This window comes from Cryptomeria japonica, chromosome 11 (assembly GCF_030272615.1).
Source record: "Cryptomeria japonica chromosome 11, Sugi_1.0, whole genome shotgun sequence".
NCBI lineage: Eukaryota > Viridiplantae > Streptophyta > Pinopsida > Cupressales > Cupressaceae > Cryptomeria > Cryptomeria japonica.
Genome location: NC_081415.1, coordinates 516790300 through 516809093, shown reverse-complemented (window position 1 = coordinate 516809093; position 18794 = coordinate 516790300). Strand labels below are relative to the sequence as shown.

At 33.9% G+C, this 18794-nt stretch overlaps 1 protein-coding gene across 1 annotated transcript; it reads left to right on the top strand.

The window, feature by feature from the left end:
• Window positions 1-5762: 5762 nt before the first annotated feature.
• Window positions 5763-7383, top strand: LOC131062278 (cytochrome P450 71AU50-like). The gene is made up of 2 exons (XM_059214668.1): window positions 5763-5984; window positions 6721-7383. Exons 1-2 carry the CDS (start codon window positions 5763-5765, stop codon window positions 7381-7383), a joined length of 885 nt encoding a protein of 294 aa, XP_059070651.1.
• Window positions 7384-18794: the final 11411 nt, after the last annotated feature.

The following is an 18794-nucleotide window of genomic DNA, read 5'->3' as shown; positions in this document are numbered from 1 at the left end:
TTGCTCATAAAAGTGTAAGGATGTATGTAATGAACTCATGAAGTGGGAAAATTTTTTAAAGTCTTTGAGTGAGCCTAAGTACTATTGTGAATATGAAAGATAGGTAGATGTGAGCTAATTAGATAAAATAACTTATCACACTAAAATTATATAGCTTTTCAGTTAGTGTTCTTTTTATGGAGGTTTAGACCTACATGCACAATGGTTGAGTGAGGGCACAAATCCTACGAGTACACCATCTTAGCAAGGGCCTTCACAGAGTAGTTTTAGCCACCCAATACAAGGGCACACAACTATAGGTTGAAACCTCTTTGGCTAAGAGCCAAGGAATGTAAGGTAGAGGAAGGATTGGTAAAAAAGCTTAGGAATTTGATGCATGAACATCCAAAAGGAGGTGAAATATCTTGCATCAAACTAAAACATTTTCAGAAGATACAAGAGAAACAGATAAACTTCTAAAGGATTGAAGCATAATTCATGAAATAAAGATATGATATTAACAAAATGAATTTATTGTGTTTTTTGCATAGAGGCTTGTCCTAGTTTACCACATAAACATATGAAGAGTTTTTATATAGGGATAGATAGGAAATAGAGATAGCAAAGAACCTCCCTTCTGAAAGTCTTATTTGATGAGTATCTAGTATTAATTAATGAAGCCAGATCAATGTGAAAGATTCATGAATGTAACTTCAATACTAGACAATTTTAATGCAGAACAAATCCACCCCAAATGTCATCATAAGATTGTTACGATATTTTGGTAATTTTTACCAATTTTGTCTTTTACTTATTTCTTTTAATGTTGGCCATATATAGTTGTAGGTTATTAGTTTTTTATTTATATTGGCCTATGTAGATGTTTACAAAAAATATTTTCTATTTTATATTTTGGCCTAGATTTGTTATTTCTAGAAGTTTCTTTATTCCTCTGTAATAAAGGCCTATGTAAACCATTTTGATGTAAGCAAGTCAATGGAATTTGTTTTGTGCAATAGCACACATGAGTATTTTATTTTCCTCTACCTCTACCCACCAACATAATGGTATCAAAGTAGGTTAGGAAATATCAAAAAAGTAGGAGATTGGATTCATGAAACACCTAAAGGTGTAGATAGCAAGAACTAGATCACTAGGTTTTGTTTGTTTTTCACCAAGTGGAGGTCACCAAAAAAAATGGCCTAGTTTAGCCACTACTAGAGGAAGGAGATTATAGTTAGTCAAGGAAGAATTATATGCATTACCTACCATTGAAAATATGTGCAAATTGAAAGGAACTACAACTGTTGATAAAGCCAAAGGAGAAAGATTTTAAGCATTGTACAGAGGTAAAGGAGATCGCTCAAAGACAAATACTAACAATTTATTCAAAAAATTAAAGGGAGGTGAATATTTTTCTATTTTAGTTCTATGAACCCTATGTTGTCAAAGAAAGATCACATTTCTAAATTTGTAGTGTTCACAAAAATACTGATAAATCGCCCAATAATGCATTAGTCATTTATTTAAGATTAGATCACCGAAAAAGAGATCAAGTATTTTAGCCATAGCTATTAAGGTAGGAGATCACTTAAAAATTTTGTTAGCTAATATATTTTGTTCCAAAATTAAAATCAAGAGATTGCTAAAGCTAAAGCTATCAAGATAAATATGAAAGCATGACATCAAGTATAAATTATTTGCAACCCCAAATTCCATTTTTCACAAGTAAGAATTATGATAATTGTGCAATAAATATTAAAACTTTATTTCAATCTCAATATTTATTAGTTATAGTGGAGAAAGGGTTTATAGTCCCAGATGATGAGACAACTTTGAACAAAAAATGGAAGGGTGAACTCAAAGAGAATAGAAAAAGAGATGGAAAAAATATTAGAAACCACATATCAGGGTTCATCTAAGGTAAAAATAACAAAGGCACAAGCACTTAGAAGGGACTTTGAAAATCTTCAAATGAAATAATTAGACTCAATAGATCAATTGTTAGCTAAAGTTATGAATTTTGTTAATCAACTTAGATTAAATGATGATAAATTAATAGATTAGAAAGTTGTGAAAAAAAATTCTTAGAATCTTACCAAGCAAGTTTGATACTACTGTGGTTGCCATTGAAGAAACTAAGGATCCATCAAAATTGTTTGTGGATGAATTTTTTGGATCATTGTTATCTCATGAATATCTAGGTTGAATAGAAACAATACTAAATCATTAGAGAATGCATTCAAATAATAGATGACATTTGACAGAGGTAGAGGAAGAGGAAACTAAAGATTCAAAGGAAGAGGTAGAAATAACTTTCAAAAAGAAGAAATAAGAAGTCTAGATTTAGGAGGAAGGAGAAGTCAAAGTTTCAATTCTAGAGGGTGCAGTAATAATCAACCATCACAAAGGTATGAAAATTATAATATTCAATGATATTATTACAAGAACTATGGACACACTACAAAAAATGTCAAAGGAAACATGAAAAAACAAGAAAGTAAAATGTGGTTTATTTTGAGAGTAGTTTAGGGACATTATTCATTAGATGTCATGTAACACAATAGAGTTCAAGTTATTTTTGGTTCCTAGACAATGGTTATAGCAATCATATGACAAGAAATAGAGACTCGTTTGAGATCTTGGATACTTAAATCAAATCAGAAGTAAAATTGGGCAATGATAATATAGTGAAAGTCATTGGTAAAGGTGAAATCAATGTGGTAACAAGTACTGGTAAGAAGCCCATTAGATTGCTATTTATTTTATGCCTGGTTTGAAAAATAATCTTGTAAGTGTGGGACATACAAAATTATTATATATATTTTTTGAGAATGATGTGTTCTCAATACTTGATATTCCTCCTAGTAACATGGTAATTGCAAAAAGTGCTATGATGGAAGAAATTGGAGAAATTTCGAAGGAAACATGTATAGATCAAGCATGGGTATGACACTTGAGGTATGATCCTCTTCACTTCAAAGGATTACCCAAAATTGAAGAGCCCCTGAATTCATGTGAAAGTTGTATTTTAGCTAAGAAACATAGAGAAAGGTTTTCAAAAGAAATGTCATATAGATCATGGCCACCCTTAGAACTTGTGCATACAAATTTATGTGGTCCAATGCAAACACCATCATTAGGGGGGAGAAATTATTTTCTTGCATTCATTGAAGAATTTAGTAGAAAGACATTGGTTTATTTCCATGGGTATAAATCTGAAAGATTTGGAAAGTTTAAAGAATTCAAAGCATTGACTGAGAAACAAAGTGACCTATCCATCAAGATGTTGAGATGTAACAGAGGAGGTGAATACAAATCAAATGAGTTATTTGGTTATTGGAGGTACCATGAAATAAAGAAGCAATTTACTACCAGTTACCCACCTATGGAAAATGGTATCAAGAAAACGAAGAACATAACAATAATGGAGATGACATGAAGCATTTGCAGTTTATATCTTGAATAGGTGTCCAACAAAAAGTGTGAATGACAAGGTTCCAGAAGAAGTATGGAGTGGTAAGTATTATAGTGTATCTCATTTCAAAATATTTGGATGGGTTGGTTTCACGTATGTATGAAAGGAAAAAAGAACCAAGTTGAATGATAGAGGTGAGAAATGCATCTTATTTGGTTATTGTGAACAATCCAAAGCTTATAGGTTGTCCTTTCCTTGGTTGAACTCAAATGAAACAATAGAAATAAAATGAAAAGTGACTTACCTCAGGATTCTTCGCAAATTATATCAACAATGCTAATGAGAAAATTTGGGTACAGTTCCAAGGAAACAAAATGATCTTTTCCACACATATCAATCTATTCACAATTGATCTGAAGTAGATCTACAAAAATATTGCCGGTTCACAATTGATCAAAAACAGATCTACAAAAATATTGCCGATTTAGAGGTCTCTCGTATGTATGCAAAATATGATAGCAGAAACAAAGCACGTGAACTGCTTTGCAAATGCCACCTAACCACCATAATTTATTGCCTGCAGCCTCCTGCACAAATTCTAGACTCCATAAATGAAAGCTCCAAGATGCCTCTTTTGTCAATCAACTGTCTTCGATCATCCTGCGGTTCTCTTACATGGTGAAATGTGAAGATCTCTACATCTTCCTATCAAAAACGTCTTTTAACAGTCAATAGTTAAAAATTGATCGGTTTCCTGCAGCACAAGAAAACGAAAAGGATTCTATTGATTGTTCAAAACAGGTTTAGTCACCGTTTATCGCAGCCCCATTATTCCAAGTTTCACACCACGCATTTTCCTTTTCCTTGGACAAATTTCAAGAATAAATCCACTAATAACATGAATGTAGATTGACAGATTCGAAACATAAAGCTGGTTGTATTAACACGAGCAAAATCCTCAATTTTGGCGAATACGTTAAATGTAATATATACCTTGTAGTTAATGAAGAATGCATCTTAATTATATTAAAGAAGCTATAACAAATTTTTAATATTGAAAGAAATTCATTGAGTTTGTTTACCATATCGAAATAATTTAAACTACATTTACTAGGTGGCTGAAACTAGATCATTTTGTAGGAATTAACTTTATCATATATCGTAAAATTAAAAATAGTTTAGGTGGAGGCAATGAACTGTGCAAATGTGCATTTTAACTTTCAAACGATTCTGAGTCTGATGTATTGCTGTCAGAGAAAGAAACTGAGCGTAAAAGGCGGAACATGCAGAACTGAGCGTAAAAAGCGGAATATGCAGAACTGAGCGTAGAAAGCGGATCATGCAGAACTGTCCATGTACAACGAATGAAATTAATGCCATGTTTGTAAGAAGCGAAAATATGATTGTTGGAGTTGTTTCAAGAGTCTTTCATCCTCCTAAAACTTCGCAGGCCGTTGATGGTCAAAATTAGGTGAGGAATTTTAAATAAACAAACGTCTTCGGCGTAATAACAATAGGAAAATGTGGAAAATGAACCCTTGACAAAAGTACTTCGTTGAATAGCAGTGAGGAAAAAGATCAGATTATACGTGGCACCGTTCTCACCATTAAAACATATCCTCTTTTTTTGTTGTTTATGACGGAACAACAAATGGAATCGTCTTTCTCCTACTTTGCTCTATAAATCGACATCGAAGGCGCTAATCAAAACATCTCGCAAGCTTATTTTTTTTATCAAGTATCAACTCTTTTGGAGCTCCCCATGGAATTCCTGATCATTTCATGGGTTTCCATGTTTATAGTTATTCTCATCGCGGGCTTTCTACTAGGAAAATCTAGCAAAATCTTCAAGATGCCCCCTGGACCAACACCCTTATCCATCATTGGCAACCTTCATTTAATCTCCCGTCTTCCTCACAGGTCCTTCTCTTCTCTCGCCCAAAAATATGGCCCAATTATGACCCTCCACTTGGGTTCTCTCCCAGCAGTCATAATATCATCTCCTGAAATGGCTAAACAAGTCCTCAAAACGCAGGACCATTTATTTGCTAGCCGCCCTCCCATGGGAGATAACGACCATATGCTAAGCCACCAGAAAGTTTCGATATCTCCATATGGCTCATACTGGAAATTCATGCGCAAAATCGTCGTTTCTGAGCTTCTTTCTCCCAAGAGGTAGAAATCATTTGCACCCCTAAGAGCCCAAGAAGTTTCTGCTATGATACACTCAATACTACAAAAAGCCATCGCCAACTATAACAGTGGCGTCAACCCCATTGCCGTAGATTTATCCAGGGAGGTGGGTTTACTCACTAATAATACCATCTGCAGAATGTCATTTGGGAAGACATGTAATGACGATGAGATGGGTGGAAGAGCATTCAAGGAAGTTTTGGATGATTGTCTTGCTCTAGCTGGTGGTTTTAACTATAGCGATTACATTCCTCTCTTGGGTTGCCTTGATTTCCAAGGCAATAGACGAAGACAAGCCAAGCTTACTGGGATTTTTCATCTGTTTGTGGAGAAAATTGTGGATGAACACTTTGGAAAAAGGAAAGAATGCAGGGATCTGGAGTGTGAGGACTTTGTAGATTTGCTTCTTTCTCTATCTGAAGATGAATGAGCCGAGATCAAAATTACACGAGATCACATCAAGAAAGTTATTTTCGTATGTACACAATCCTTATATCTATGTAAACTACTTTTTCTTCATACTTTTGTTCTCGGCGTTTTATTTCTTGTTCTTCAGAATTTTTATGCGTAGCTTAGGCCAACTAATGTTTGGGGTATATTGGCCATATTATGGCAAGAATATACAGAGTCTAAGTTACACAGATATAATTTTATCAAGTTGTAGGTAACTTTGGTAACAGGGGTGTTGATATAAAATGGGGTCCCAAGAAGAAAACGATATAAGGGCAAATCTATTACATCCATATAAAATAAAGTCAAATATGTGACAGAACTTGCCATGCCTGGATATTGGCTTTTCCAGTTAACATTTTAGTTGGTGCCTTATTTGGACACTGATTATTGTAGGTAACTATTTACTTTGCTATGCTTGGAAATTTCATTTATTGGTAGAGTTATTATGTTTTCAATTATTTTTTATGGTTTTTGAATTTTCATTGTGGTTATTCAAACCAATTAAAATGTAAGAGTTATACAAGTCTAAAACAAGTAGACGAGGTTTCTATTATTTTTATTAATATTGTTGAAAAAGTAAATAGGTAGAAAAGGGTCAAAACATTTTTAAATTTGTATTTATTACATGTGTTCATATGTTTCTTAAATTGTTGTAATATGTTATGTCTTTTTCTCAGGACTTATTAAGTGCAGCCACAGATACTTCAGGAGGCACATTAGAATGGGCAATGTCAGAGTTACTTAGAGATTCATCATCAATGATGAGTGTCCAACATGAGATTGATTCTACAGTTGGATTCAATCGTATGGTAGAAGAATCTGATCTACCTCGTCTTCAATATTTACAAGCAATAGTGAAAGAGACATTAAGACTTCACCCACCTGCTCCATTGCTCATTCCACATCTGTCTATGGAACAATCAACAATAGAAGGATATCAAATACCAAAAATGACACAAGTTCTTGTGAATGCTTGGGCTATTGCAAGAGATCCAATTTCTTGGGAGGAAGCCAATACATTCAAGCCAGAAAGATTTATAGGAACCCCAATTGATGTGAAAGGTCAAAAAACCCCAATTGATGTGAAAGGTCAAAATTTTGAACTCATACCTTTTGGTTCAGGAAGGAGAGGGTGCCCTGGAATTAACTTGGATTTGTCCATAGTTCATCTTGGCCTTGCACAACTATTACATTGCTTCAATTGGAGTCTTCCTAAAGGGACAACTTTTGAAAATTTGGATATGTCAGAAGTATATGGTCTTACCATGCCAAGAGCAATGCATCTTCATACCATTCCAATTCCCCGCCTTCCATTGCGACTCTATGAACAAAAAGCCTAAATTTGTGTAACTATATTTGGTATGTGGCTTCAAACTAATAATCGTCTTAGGTGGTGTGTTTATAAAACTATGGATGCTTTTCTATAGTATGCTCAATAATCTTTAAGTGTTACATATTGTTGGAATAATGGAGATGGGCAAAATTATTTTGAGTTGGTAAGATATGATATATTGTATTTGGTTTTGACACCAAATCTACTATTGCACACCAATGTCTTAGAGTTATGTTGTGTATTAAATATGGAATGGTGTAGACAAACAAAATGCACAAATATAAACTCATATAAATTAAAGACAAAAAACCCTTAAATAAGTTACTAAATTTAATATGAGATTTTATGTAGATGGTTAATATAAAAATAATTGGACAATAAAAAGGGTACATAAAGAGATTTGAACTACAATGGTTGGATTAAAAAAGTTTGTAACAAATAAAAATAATTGTGATGAAGTAAATGTTTTCCTAAGAAACCTTGAGTGATATATGTGCACTTTTGAATTATGAATCCATCCATAGAAGAAGAATATTTGACTAAAATAATTCTCTCGTAGAAAATGAGAAGGAAATATTAAATAATGATATAAATATGCTAGTATTTAGTGTTCTCTAGTTTTATATTTTTTGTAAACATATATATATATGTGTGTGTGTGTGTGTGTGTATGCAGAGAGAGAGAGAATGTGGGTCCTTTGATATCATCATGTAGAGTTTTATGTTTTTAGTAAAGAATACTAAAGGAATCCCCCTCAAAGTGGCATATTATTATCAAGCATTTGCAACAAATATATTAGATTTTTTACTATGCAATTTATTTCATTACAAATGGTATCAAAGGATGATCTTGACACTTTGAAGGCATGACAAAAGTTTTATTATTTTGGAGGTCATTTTGTAACTCAACAAATATATCTTTGATTTTGTTAAAAAAAATTAAAGGGATTTTCAAGGTGATATTGAAGCATATACAATATAAATTTGAAGGACACTAGAGAAAAAAATCAAGGATTTATTACAAAAATAGTGTTACATTATAATTTTCTCCTAATTAACTTTTGTAGCTAAAAAACAAGGAACATTTTTTGATGTCTAAAGAGATATTTAGGAACATAGTTGTCCTATTATAGTTCATAATTTTAGATGATTTAGATTATAACCTAAGGAGTATTATTAGGTTCTCCACAAAATTTACACTTAAGGCTACAAATCAAAAAAAATACTTGGAGAATTTTTTTGGGAAGTACTATTTATTCTTGTAGCCCATAAGGTCGGTGAGAGGGGAACGACCTAAGTGGGGAACAACTAACACCAAGTATTCCAACCCACTATAATCAAATGTTGATATGATGAAAATCATGTCCAACGGTTTTTCTCATTGATTAGCCTTCGCCCGATATCCTCGAGATACGCAAAGCCTTTGCTCTAAAGGTAAGGAAGCCTCTTGAGGGAGTTTATCATTGAAGACCGAACGTAAGCCTTATTTAAAATATTTAAGAGTAGAGGCCTCACCAAGTCAATTATCCAAACATTTTTAATATCATAGTGCAAGGGTGGGGAGAAATCTTCCCCCAAGACACTCACCATACATCTCCCAAGAATATCATCCAATTGAGAAGCGATTCTCTTTGGTTAAACTCCTAGCAAAAGGAAAAAAAGTGGGCACACCCTAGGGTGTGACGGGGCTATTTGAGCTAAAGGAGTATCAAGATGTGAGCTATTGATATTATTAATGAACCTTGATTAAAGATTCTGATTGATGTGTATTCTTGTTTGAAACTAGTGAAAACGATCAAGATTTGAAAAGATCCTAAAAGAACATACACTTGATTTTTAGATTAAAGATAAATCTACCTCTGTGTTCTTGTCAGAAATCACAAAAAAATATCTTGCTAAAAATTCAACAAATCAAAAAAATTATCCAAAACACTTGGAAAAATTAGGGAATCTGCAAAGTAGCGAATTTGACAAGTTATCTAGCATATTTGATCATTATTCTGGTGCATATGATCTCTATGTTGGCACAATTAACATATAGTATGGCACGTTTGATCATTAAAACAACACATTTAACACTTGATCTGGCACATACAACAGGTCTTTTAGTGCATATACTTTGTGCATTTAAGACAAAGAGTATTTCAAGGAAATTTTGAGAAATCCAAAATTTGTTTTGGATACCCTTTTCAGCATTATTTTAAGATCAATTGTCACAGACCAGGTTTTCTGAAAAAAAATAGACTCCTTTTTCAACAAGTGATCCAAATTCACCTTTCAACAAGAACAGGAGTCAAATACCTACTTGAATTATTCAAGTTTGTTAAATCAATTATGTTCCTGTATCAGGATATATCATCCCTAATGATGAAACTTCGTTAATAATTTGATGCACTTTATCACATCAATAGGAAAACATCGACCCTCCTATTTCAACTTAGTAAACTTGAGTCAATCAAACAAGTATTTACAATCAAAAAATCTTCTCAAAAACAAACCACAACTTCAATCACCTGTATGACCATCCCTCATCATTTAAAGAGGAAAAACCTTAGTCAAAAGGCAATCTTAAAGAAACGATGATTTCTTTACATCAACCACAAACTCTTACTAAAACATCAAATATTCCTACATCGATTTCAGAATTATTCACACAGTCGTGGAACTAAATTTGATAAAGAGTCTCTAAAAACTCATTCATTTGAACAACATCCACCTTATCACGACATCTCGATAAAAGTGGAAAAATCAACTTGTCTTATTTACCTCAACAACAAGTCATGTATTAAAATCACAATCAGGTCATTTGCATGCCCATTTTAACTAGAGCTCAAAAACTTAAGGCAAAGGAGGTAGAAAATCCATCAATCATGGGAGGGAGAGAAGAAAATCCCTTTTACACAAGACAACAAGATATCGAGATAGAAGACATAAGCGATGAACTAATCCAAGAAGCCCAACAAGACCCCAAGTTCGAAAAATTTATGGAAAGACTTTTAGAAAATGATAAGGACAAGTATCTTCTAATGTTGAACATTCATGGTGCCAAACTATCCTGATGATTTCAATACTCGAAAAGTAGAACTTGGGTCAAGTACCAACAACAATCCATTGAACACATTAACACAATAGATCCAAGCTCTTCAACAAAAAATGAAAGACATGCAAAGGAGAACAATAAGGAGATATACCTTGGAAGACATTTGCCCCTAGCCATTTGATCGAACTATAAACATGATACCATTTCCACCAATTTGTGAAATTCCAAGGTACGACAAATACAATGGCAAAACTGACCCATAAGATCATATGAGAGAATTTTGCACTATGAGTCTAGAATTTGCACATAACGAGACTTACTTAATGAGACTATTTCCAATAAGATTAGGTGGAATAAGCATGGAATGGTTCTCAAAACTTCTATCAGGTATCAGGACATTTAACAAGATAGTAGACAAATTTTTGTCTCAATAGTAATATAGCATTCAGCACAAAGTCGCCATGCTTGACTTATGCAATACAAAGAAGAAAAATGGTGAAATTAACTTCTTGCAAAGGTGGCGAAGATTGTTTGCTAGGTATCCTCATCCTATACCAGAAATAGAAAAGATGGACATTTTCATTAATACTTTAAATAATGACATGAGTTATCAACTCCAATTACAATGTCCACCAACTTTTCAAAATATGATCGAGAATGGTCTCAAAATTGAGGAGGCTTTAGTAAAAAAGGGAGTATTGAAACTCTACAGAGAAGGAACCACTCCTTCCAATAATTACAACAATTCCAATAACAATGATAAATCCAAATTTTGGACAAGGAACAAAAAACATTGTTAATGATGGTGTAGTAGACTCACATAATGTAAAACCAAAACAACTAGTTTTGAACTTATCGGGCAATACACCTATAAACAATCCAGAAATCAAAAAACCCAAACCTGTCTTTACTACATATTGAAGGAAGTTCACACCTTTAGGATAATCACTCGAGTCTGCATTCAAAGAACTTATGGCCATCAAACTTATAACACTCCTAGACATGAGAGACTTTGAACCAAAAGTTAAACCATCTTGGTGGAATGACACATCATTGTGAATTCCATAGAATCAAAAGTCATAAGACAAATGATTACCAATGACTAAAAATTATAGTGCAAAACTTATTAGAAAAGGGTGATATAATGGTAGAATGACAGAAGATAAATGATGATCATGATGAATTTAAAAATCCTCTCCCAAATTATAAAAAGGGAGAACCATCAAGTGACAAATGAAAGAAGGTGAATTACATCTATGATAGCTTTATCAATTACATTTCCACATTAGACAACCAGATAAATGCCATCAAGATCAAAGATAAGTAAGAACACAAACCCGTCAACATAACCACACGATCCCAATCCAAGTTTGTATTAAAAGGAAGAAAATCCAAAACAACTATTTCAAATCAATACAAATTGGTAGATCAATTACAGAAGATACCAACTCAAATATCAATACTCGAGCTTCTAAAAATCTCACCGGTGTACAAAGACATTTTAGAAAGGGCTCTTGTAGACACTACAGTACCAACCAATTTAAATATTGATCGATTCCAAGTCATGGTGGGACATTTAACTCTACCTTACAGTTTGTCATTTTCTGAGAATGTTGATGTCTCCTTGAGTCATCCACATAACACTCCCCTCCATATCAAATTTCTATTCTACAAACATTGGATCAAATGCGTACTAATAGATGGAGGATCTAACCTAAATATATGTACTTCAAATATTATCCGTGCATTAGGTTTCTTAGAGAATTCTATAGATCCAAAGAATAAAATCACCATCAAATCATATGATGATGAAGAAAGATCCTCAAAAGGACTGGTGGTTTTACCCATCAGAGTAGGACCAATTCAGAAGGATACCATCTGTCAAATCTTGGACATGGACTTGTCCTGCAACATACTATTGGGTCAACCTTGGATCCATGAAATGCAGGCAATACCATCCACATACCACCAATGTGTAAAATTACCCTACAATAGATAAGAAATTTCCCTATCTATAGACATGAATTCCTTCCAGTACTGCAGCAATCTCAAGACAACTCGGAATGTCCTTGTACCACACAACCGGGAAGCTAGATCACTTCTACGTCATCAAGGAATGAAACCTAGCTCAAATCTTTATCTATAGATTTTGAGAAAAAGATTCAAATAAAAGATAAAGGTATGGGATAATATTCTTTTGAACCATCCTCATGTCTATCAAAATTGCCAGTTTCACCAAGATCTCATTGACAACCATCAGTATCCAAACAAAAATTCTCATATCCCATAAAACTATTTGATGGAACATTCGTTCAAGAAGGAACCCTAGTTGATGAAATAGAGGATAAGGATGTCCTCAATTGGCTCTATAAAGATGAGGAGCAATATAAAGCACCTATTCTTAACATCAAAGTACCCATAGAACAATATGGTAAATTTTTCAAAATCATGCAAAACATGGGATATGATGGTCATGGTCCTATTGAAAAAATAAAATAAGGTATTCTAGAACCCATACAACTTCTTACTCAAAGTGCTAAAGACAAATAAGGACTAGGATTTGGTCAAGACATTCCAGTTCACAAGCAAGAAGAAGAAATAGCGTACAAACAACAACATGAAGAAGCATCTCAAAAGCAACAAAACAACGAAACAGTCTGAAGATTGCAAGAAGATGAAGTAGCTCACCAACAACAACTAAAAGAAGCATAAATATCCCATAAACAACAAGAAGAATATCAACGAAAATAGGAAGAACCTACTATCAAAAAGGAAGAAGCTACTCACTATCTTTATGAATAGATCTATAAATTACAAGCCAGTTCTGAAATAGACTCAAATGAATGGGAATGGGATTCACCTAGTGAAATATCTTGTGATGATAAAGAGATTGATATAATCCAAATGAGAAGAATTCATTAGCAGTATTAGATCATTAAAAAGTAAAAATAAAGGGTGTATCCAATAGTGAAAACCTCTCCAAGGAACTGAAGGATGCGATACTTGACACTCTTATATAACATTATCAGGAGAGATCACCAATACTGGTTGAACCTACTCAATCAATCAACATCAGCACTTAAGAGGCAGCAAAGACCATACACCTGGTGAATCATTGACAGAATAAGAATTTCATTTCACTAAGTTCTTCAAAGAAAATCAAATCAATTTTGTTTGGTCATAAGCTGATATGCCAAGGATAGATCTAGATTTGATCATGCACCACCTATGTATAGCTCCTATAGCTAAGCTAGTAAAGAAGAAAATAAAAAAGATGAATCCACATGTAGCACTTCTAGTAAAAGAAGAACTAAAGAAACTACTAAATGTGGGATTCATTCAACCAATCGACTATGCAGAGTGGATTTCAAATATTGTACATGTATCCAAACCAGATAAAAGTACTAGAATATGCACAAATTTTAGAGATCTTAACAAGGATTGTCCAAAGGATGATTTTCCTTTACCTAGCATCGACACCATTATGGATTTAATAGCAAGACACACAATGTTATCATTCATGGATTTTTTTCAGGCTACAATGAGATCAAGACAAAATAGATTTAACTTGTCCATGGGGTACATATTGTTGGAACGTCATGCCTTTAGATTAAAGAATGTAGGAGCAACTTATCAATGTGCAATGACTATTATTTTTCATCACATGATGCACACATTCATGGAATATTATGTAGATGATCTGCTAGCTAAATCATTTACCAAAGAAGAACATTTGGCAATCTTAGATAAAATATTTCAGCGGCTAGAACATTTTTTTTCTATGATTGAATCCAAAGAAGTGTGTATTCGGAGTCACACCAGGAAAGCTCCTAGGATACAAAGTATCAGCCAAAGGAATTGAAGTCGATCTAGCAGAGGTCCAAGCAATTATGCAGATGCCACCTCCTTGAAATATTAGAAAACTAAGATCTCTACAAGGAAGGTTGCAATCCATCAGAAGATTCATCACACAGCTGGCTAACAAATGCCTACCTTTCACTCATCTACTACACAGAAATGTTCCTTTCATATGGGAGGAAATATGTGAGAAATATTTTGACCAGTTAAAGTAGTATCTCATGAACCCACCCATATTGGTGTCACCAATAGCTGGAAAACCACTTCTACTCTACATATGAGCTATTGAAGTATCTTTAGGAGCTTTGCTAGAACAAGAGGATTCTATAGGCAAAGAAAGGGTCGTCTATTACATCAGTAGAATATTGAGTGGTTATGAAATTAACTATACATTCATCAAAAAATCTTGTCTAGTTGTAGTGTTTGCATCCCAAAAGTTGTGACATTATATGTTAGCTCATACAATCAAGTTGATAGTGAAGATAGATCCCCTAAACTATCTACTCGGCAAGGCCTTCTAACAAGCCGACTCACAAAATGGGTAATAATTTTGAGAAAGTTTCACATTCATTACATGGATAGAACAACCATCAAGGGCTAAGAAATAGCAGATCAATTGGCTGGAGCACCATTGTTAGTCGATCATCTACTACATATTGAATTTTTCAGATACAGATGTTCTCACAGTTCCAACATAATCATGGGTACTGTACTTTGATGGATCTTAATCCCAACATGGATCAGGTGCTGGAATCCTATTTGTCACTCCTGAGGGACACATAATCCCAAGATACTACAGGTTGGTGTTCCCTTGCACAAACAATATAGCAGAATATGAACCACTCGTCACTAGCATCAAGGTGGCAATAGAATGGAACATCACAGAGTTAATAGTCTATGAAGACTCTCAATTGGTCATGAATCAGGTAAATGATGACTATCAAACAAAGGATGACAAGTTTATTCCATACAAGAGAATGATGGATGACTTTAAAAAATATTTTGTTAAGATCAAGTTTGAGAAAATTCCAAGAGTCGACAAAAAAGTTGTAGATGCCATGGAAACCATCGCCTCTCTTCTACAAATTCTAGAAAAATAGAGTCGTTATGAGTTCTTGGTGGAACAATTGTTTTCTCCTACCTATGATAATCCTGATACCCAAGTCATATGCCACCTAGTTGGTTCTGAATCTCAAATCTATTGGAAGATCTATACCTATCTGAAAGAAAATACCCTTCCACCTAATCTACCCAAAATTTAAAATGAAATTTCATCTATCAAATAGCCTGTTACACCCCAACAGCCGATATGCTTTATCGACGGGGCCTTGATGGTACTCTCTCTAGGTGTCTAGAAAGTGACAAATCTGAAATTGCCTTACAAGAGGTTCATGAGGGTATTTGTGGTACACATTCAAATGGTCCTAATCTAGCCAAGATACTTCTTAGGATGGGATACTATTGGCCAAATATGGATAATAAATCCTATTAGTTTGCCAAAAAATGTCAAAAATGTCAGATCCATGAGAATCTTATATATGCACTAGCACAGGAGCTGCAACCATTCACAATATCATGGTCATTTTGTTAGTGGGGACTCGATCTCATGGGTAAGATCCATCCCTCTTCCTCAAATGGACACAAGTTCATAATCATAGCCACTACGTATTTCATAAAATGGATCGAAGTTGTTCCATTAACCACTATTACCGACAAGAAAATGTCCTCTTTCATTTTGAATTACGTTAGCTTTCGATGTGCCATTCCTAGTTCCATTATCACTGATAATGGTAAACCCTTGAAAAATAAAGATGGGCAAGAACATTGTGAAAGATTTCATATCTAGCATCATTTTTCCACACCTTATTATCCTCAAGGGAATGGCCAAGAAGAAGCTTCAAACAAAACCATCCTGAAAATCCTAAAGAAAGTTGTGAACGATGCAGGTCGTGGTTGGCATGTCCAACTAAACCCTACCTTATGGGCATACCAAACTAGCATCTATACCCCAACAAGAGCCACACCATATAAACTTGTATATGGATAAGAAGACATATGACCCATTGAGGTTGAAATACCATCACTCAGAGTATCATTGAAATGACTCATCCTAGATGAGGAATATAGGGTAAATAGACTACAAGAGTTGGAACTGCTAAATGAACGTCGTCGGCATGCTTTTGATCACTTGAAAGAATATCAATAATCGATGTCCAAAAGCTCAAATCATAAGGTGAAGACACTAATATTTTAGGTTGGAGACTTAGTGCTAAAAGAAAATCCTTGCAATCAATAAGATCGGGAAAAGAAGGAAAAATTTGAACCAAACTGGCTAGGTTTGTTTATCATCATAATAACATATGGATCTGGGGCCTATCAAATATATACATTAGAAGGGTACCAATTTGATGGACCTATCAACAACATTCATCTCAAAAGTTTCTACACCTAACCTACCCAATGCACGAAAAAGAAAATAAAAATAAAAAATGCAAGAAAATTCAAAAAAAATTTCAAAAAGTACAATATAAGAAAGTAGTGAAAACTTGGCAACATGCGCCATTTATGATTGCCATCTTCTATCTATAACCTATCATTATCCACATCTATAAAAAGGCCTTGTATATACCTCGAGCGTCACAATAATATCTCACCATGGCTTGGTGATCATTATATATATTCATAATAGAAGGTTGTATCTAGACTGGGGGAAAATATTGAGCATAATGGGGGCAATTCACTTTGAGATAATAACACACAAACAATCAAAAAAATGCAACATGCATATCAAATATATATCACAAAAATCAATAGTGAACATTGAAACCAATTTCCAAACAATCACAAGCGGAATCCAAGGAAAAACCAAGTTAAATCCATTAGCAGGATATTTTTATTTGACAACAAGAATAAGTGTGAATGTTCATCTAGAGTAGTTTGGTTTTTATTACCATATCTCTTGAGCAACTCAATGATGTCACAAAAATAGAGAAACAAGGAAGGAGATTGATATTTTTCTTTGTTTACTATCTATGAGTGAATTCTTAATACTATACAAATTTGTCGCAAAACGTGATCAATAACACATCACCGAGGATATTTCAGATTTGTATAGGATAAAGGTTAACTCTTTCCTATTTTATGCAAATAGCACTCAGGCCATCTTGGTCCAATTATACCTCAACGCTTGTATCAATTTGCAATATAAAAATCATGGTTCAAATATACCATCGATGTTTGTACTAACTTTAAAAATTTTAAAATCTCAATGATGATAAAAAGGGCACAAACAATTGACCGACAGAATGGCAATGTTGCATAATTAGGCTTGCATGGCTTGTAATAGATCATTATCATTATTGCTTTTAATTACATGCATTTATCATTGCATTTAGTTGCATTCATTTATCATTGCATTCATTCATAATTATAATATCAGTTAGATTACATTTCATCCATATCCTGTTAATTTAGGTAACATTGGCATCCATCCACACATGACATTATATAAAAATATATTACATCATCAATACATCATCTCATAAGCATAAATACATTGTATCATAGGGCATTATCAAAGATATTGCATACATCCACACATTACATCATATAAGTGTGCACCATAAAATCATGTACAAAAATCAACATCATCATCATTGCATTTGACATCCACATCATCATACATCATGCATAGGAATCCATAAAACGTATACTCATGATATATACATAATCATCATATAAACATATCATAATAAAATTATGTAGGTTGTTGGAATCAATGAACACTGAGAGGGGGGGTGAATTAGTGGTTTGGAATTTACAAACTTGTTATAAACTAATTTTTACACTAACACATTTGGGGTCATTTTCCAATGAACTATCATCGTAATTTCAACATATTAATGTCTTAGTTTCGATGAAATGGCAAAAACATTTTTGTCGCTCAAATTTCATCAGGTTATTTGATGAACAGATTTTCGTCGAAATTCCTACGCATTCTTTGTCGGAAGTTGACATATAATGTGGCGGTCTAATTTGTTGGAATTCCGATGAAGTCGCCAATCTTTTGATGAACCATGCCTTGGGGTTTTCATTGGAATTCTGACAAAAAAGGGCATTATACTCCAATGAGAATGGTGCACCTATAATGAAATTTTTTGTCGCAAGTACAACATTCCTGTCCAAGCATAGTACCCTTTTGTGTCAAAATTTCGACAACAAATGCAAGGAAGCTCCGGGGTATGTGCACCAAGTTGTGGTACCAAAAAAGTGCCACTTTTTATCTTTTCATAAAAACACATCATTGACATGAAAAGGTCATCCAAACCTTTGGGTTGGATACCCAAGGAAAATCCAACCCAAAGGGTTGGTATTCTCCAATGCAAACTATTTGCCGAGTGCCAAATATGGCGCTTGCCAAATTCAAAATTTTGAATTTTCGCATTTGGCATGCACCAAATTTGGTGCTCGTCAAATGTGAAAAGTCATTTTTTTGCATTTGGCGAGCACCAAATTTGGTGT

Coding starts and splice junctions, on each gene's coding strand:
- LOC131062278 (XM_059214668.1), top strand. CDS start 5,763: ATGGGTGGAAGAGCATTCAAGGAAGTTTTGGATGATTGTCTTGCTCTA. Junction 5,985..6,720: donor ATCTGGAGTGTGAGGACTTT/GTAGATTTGCTT, acceptor TCTTTTTCTCAG/GACTTATTAAGTGCAGCCAC.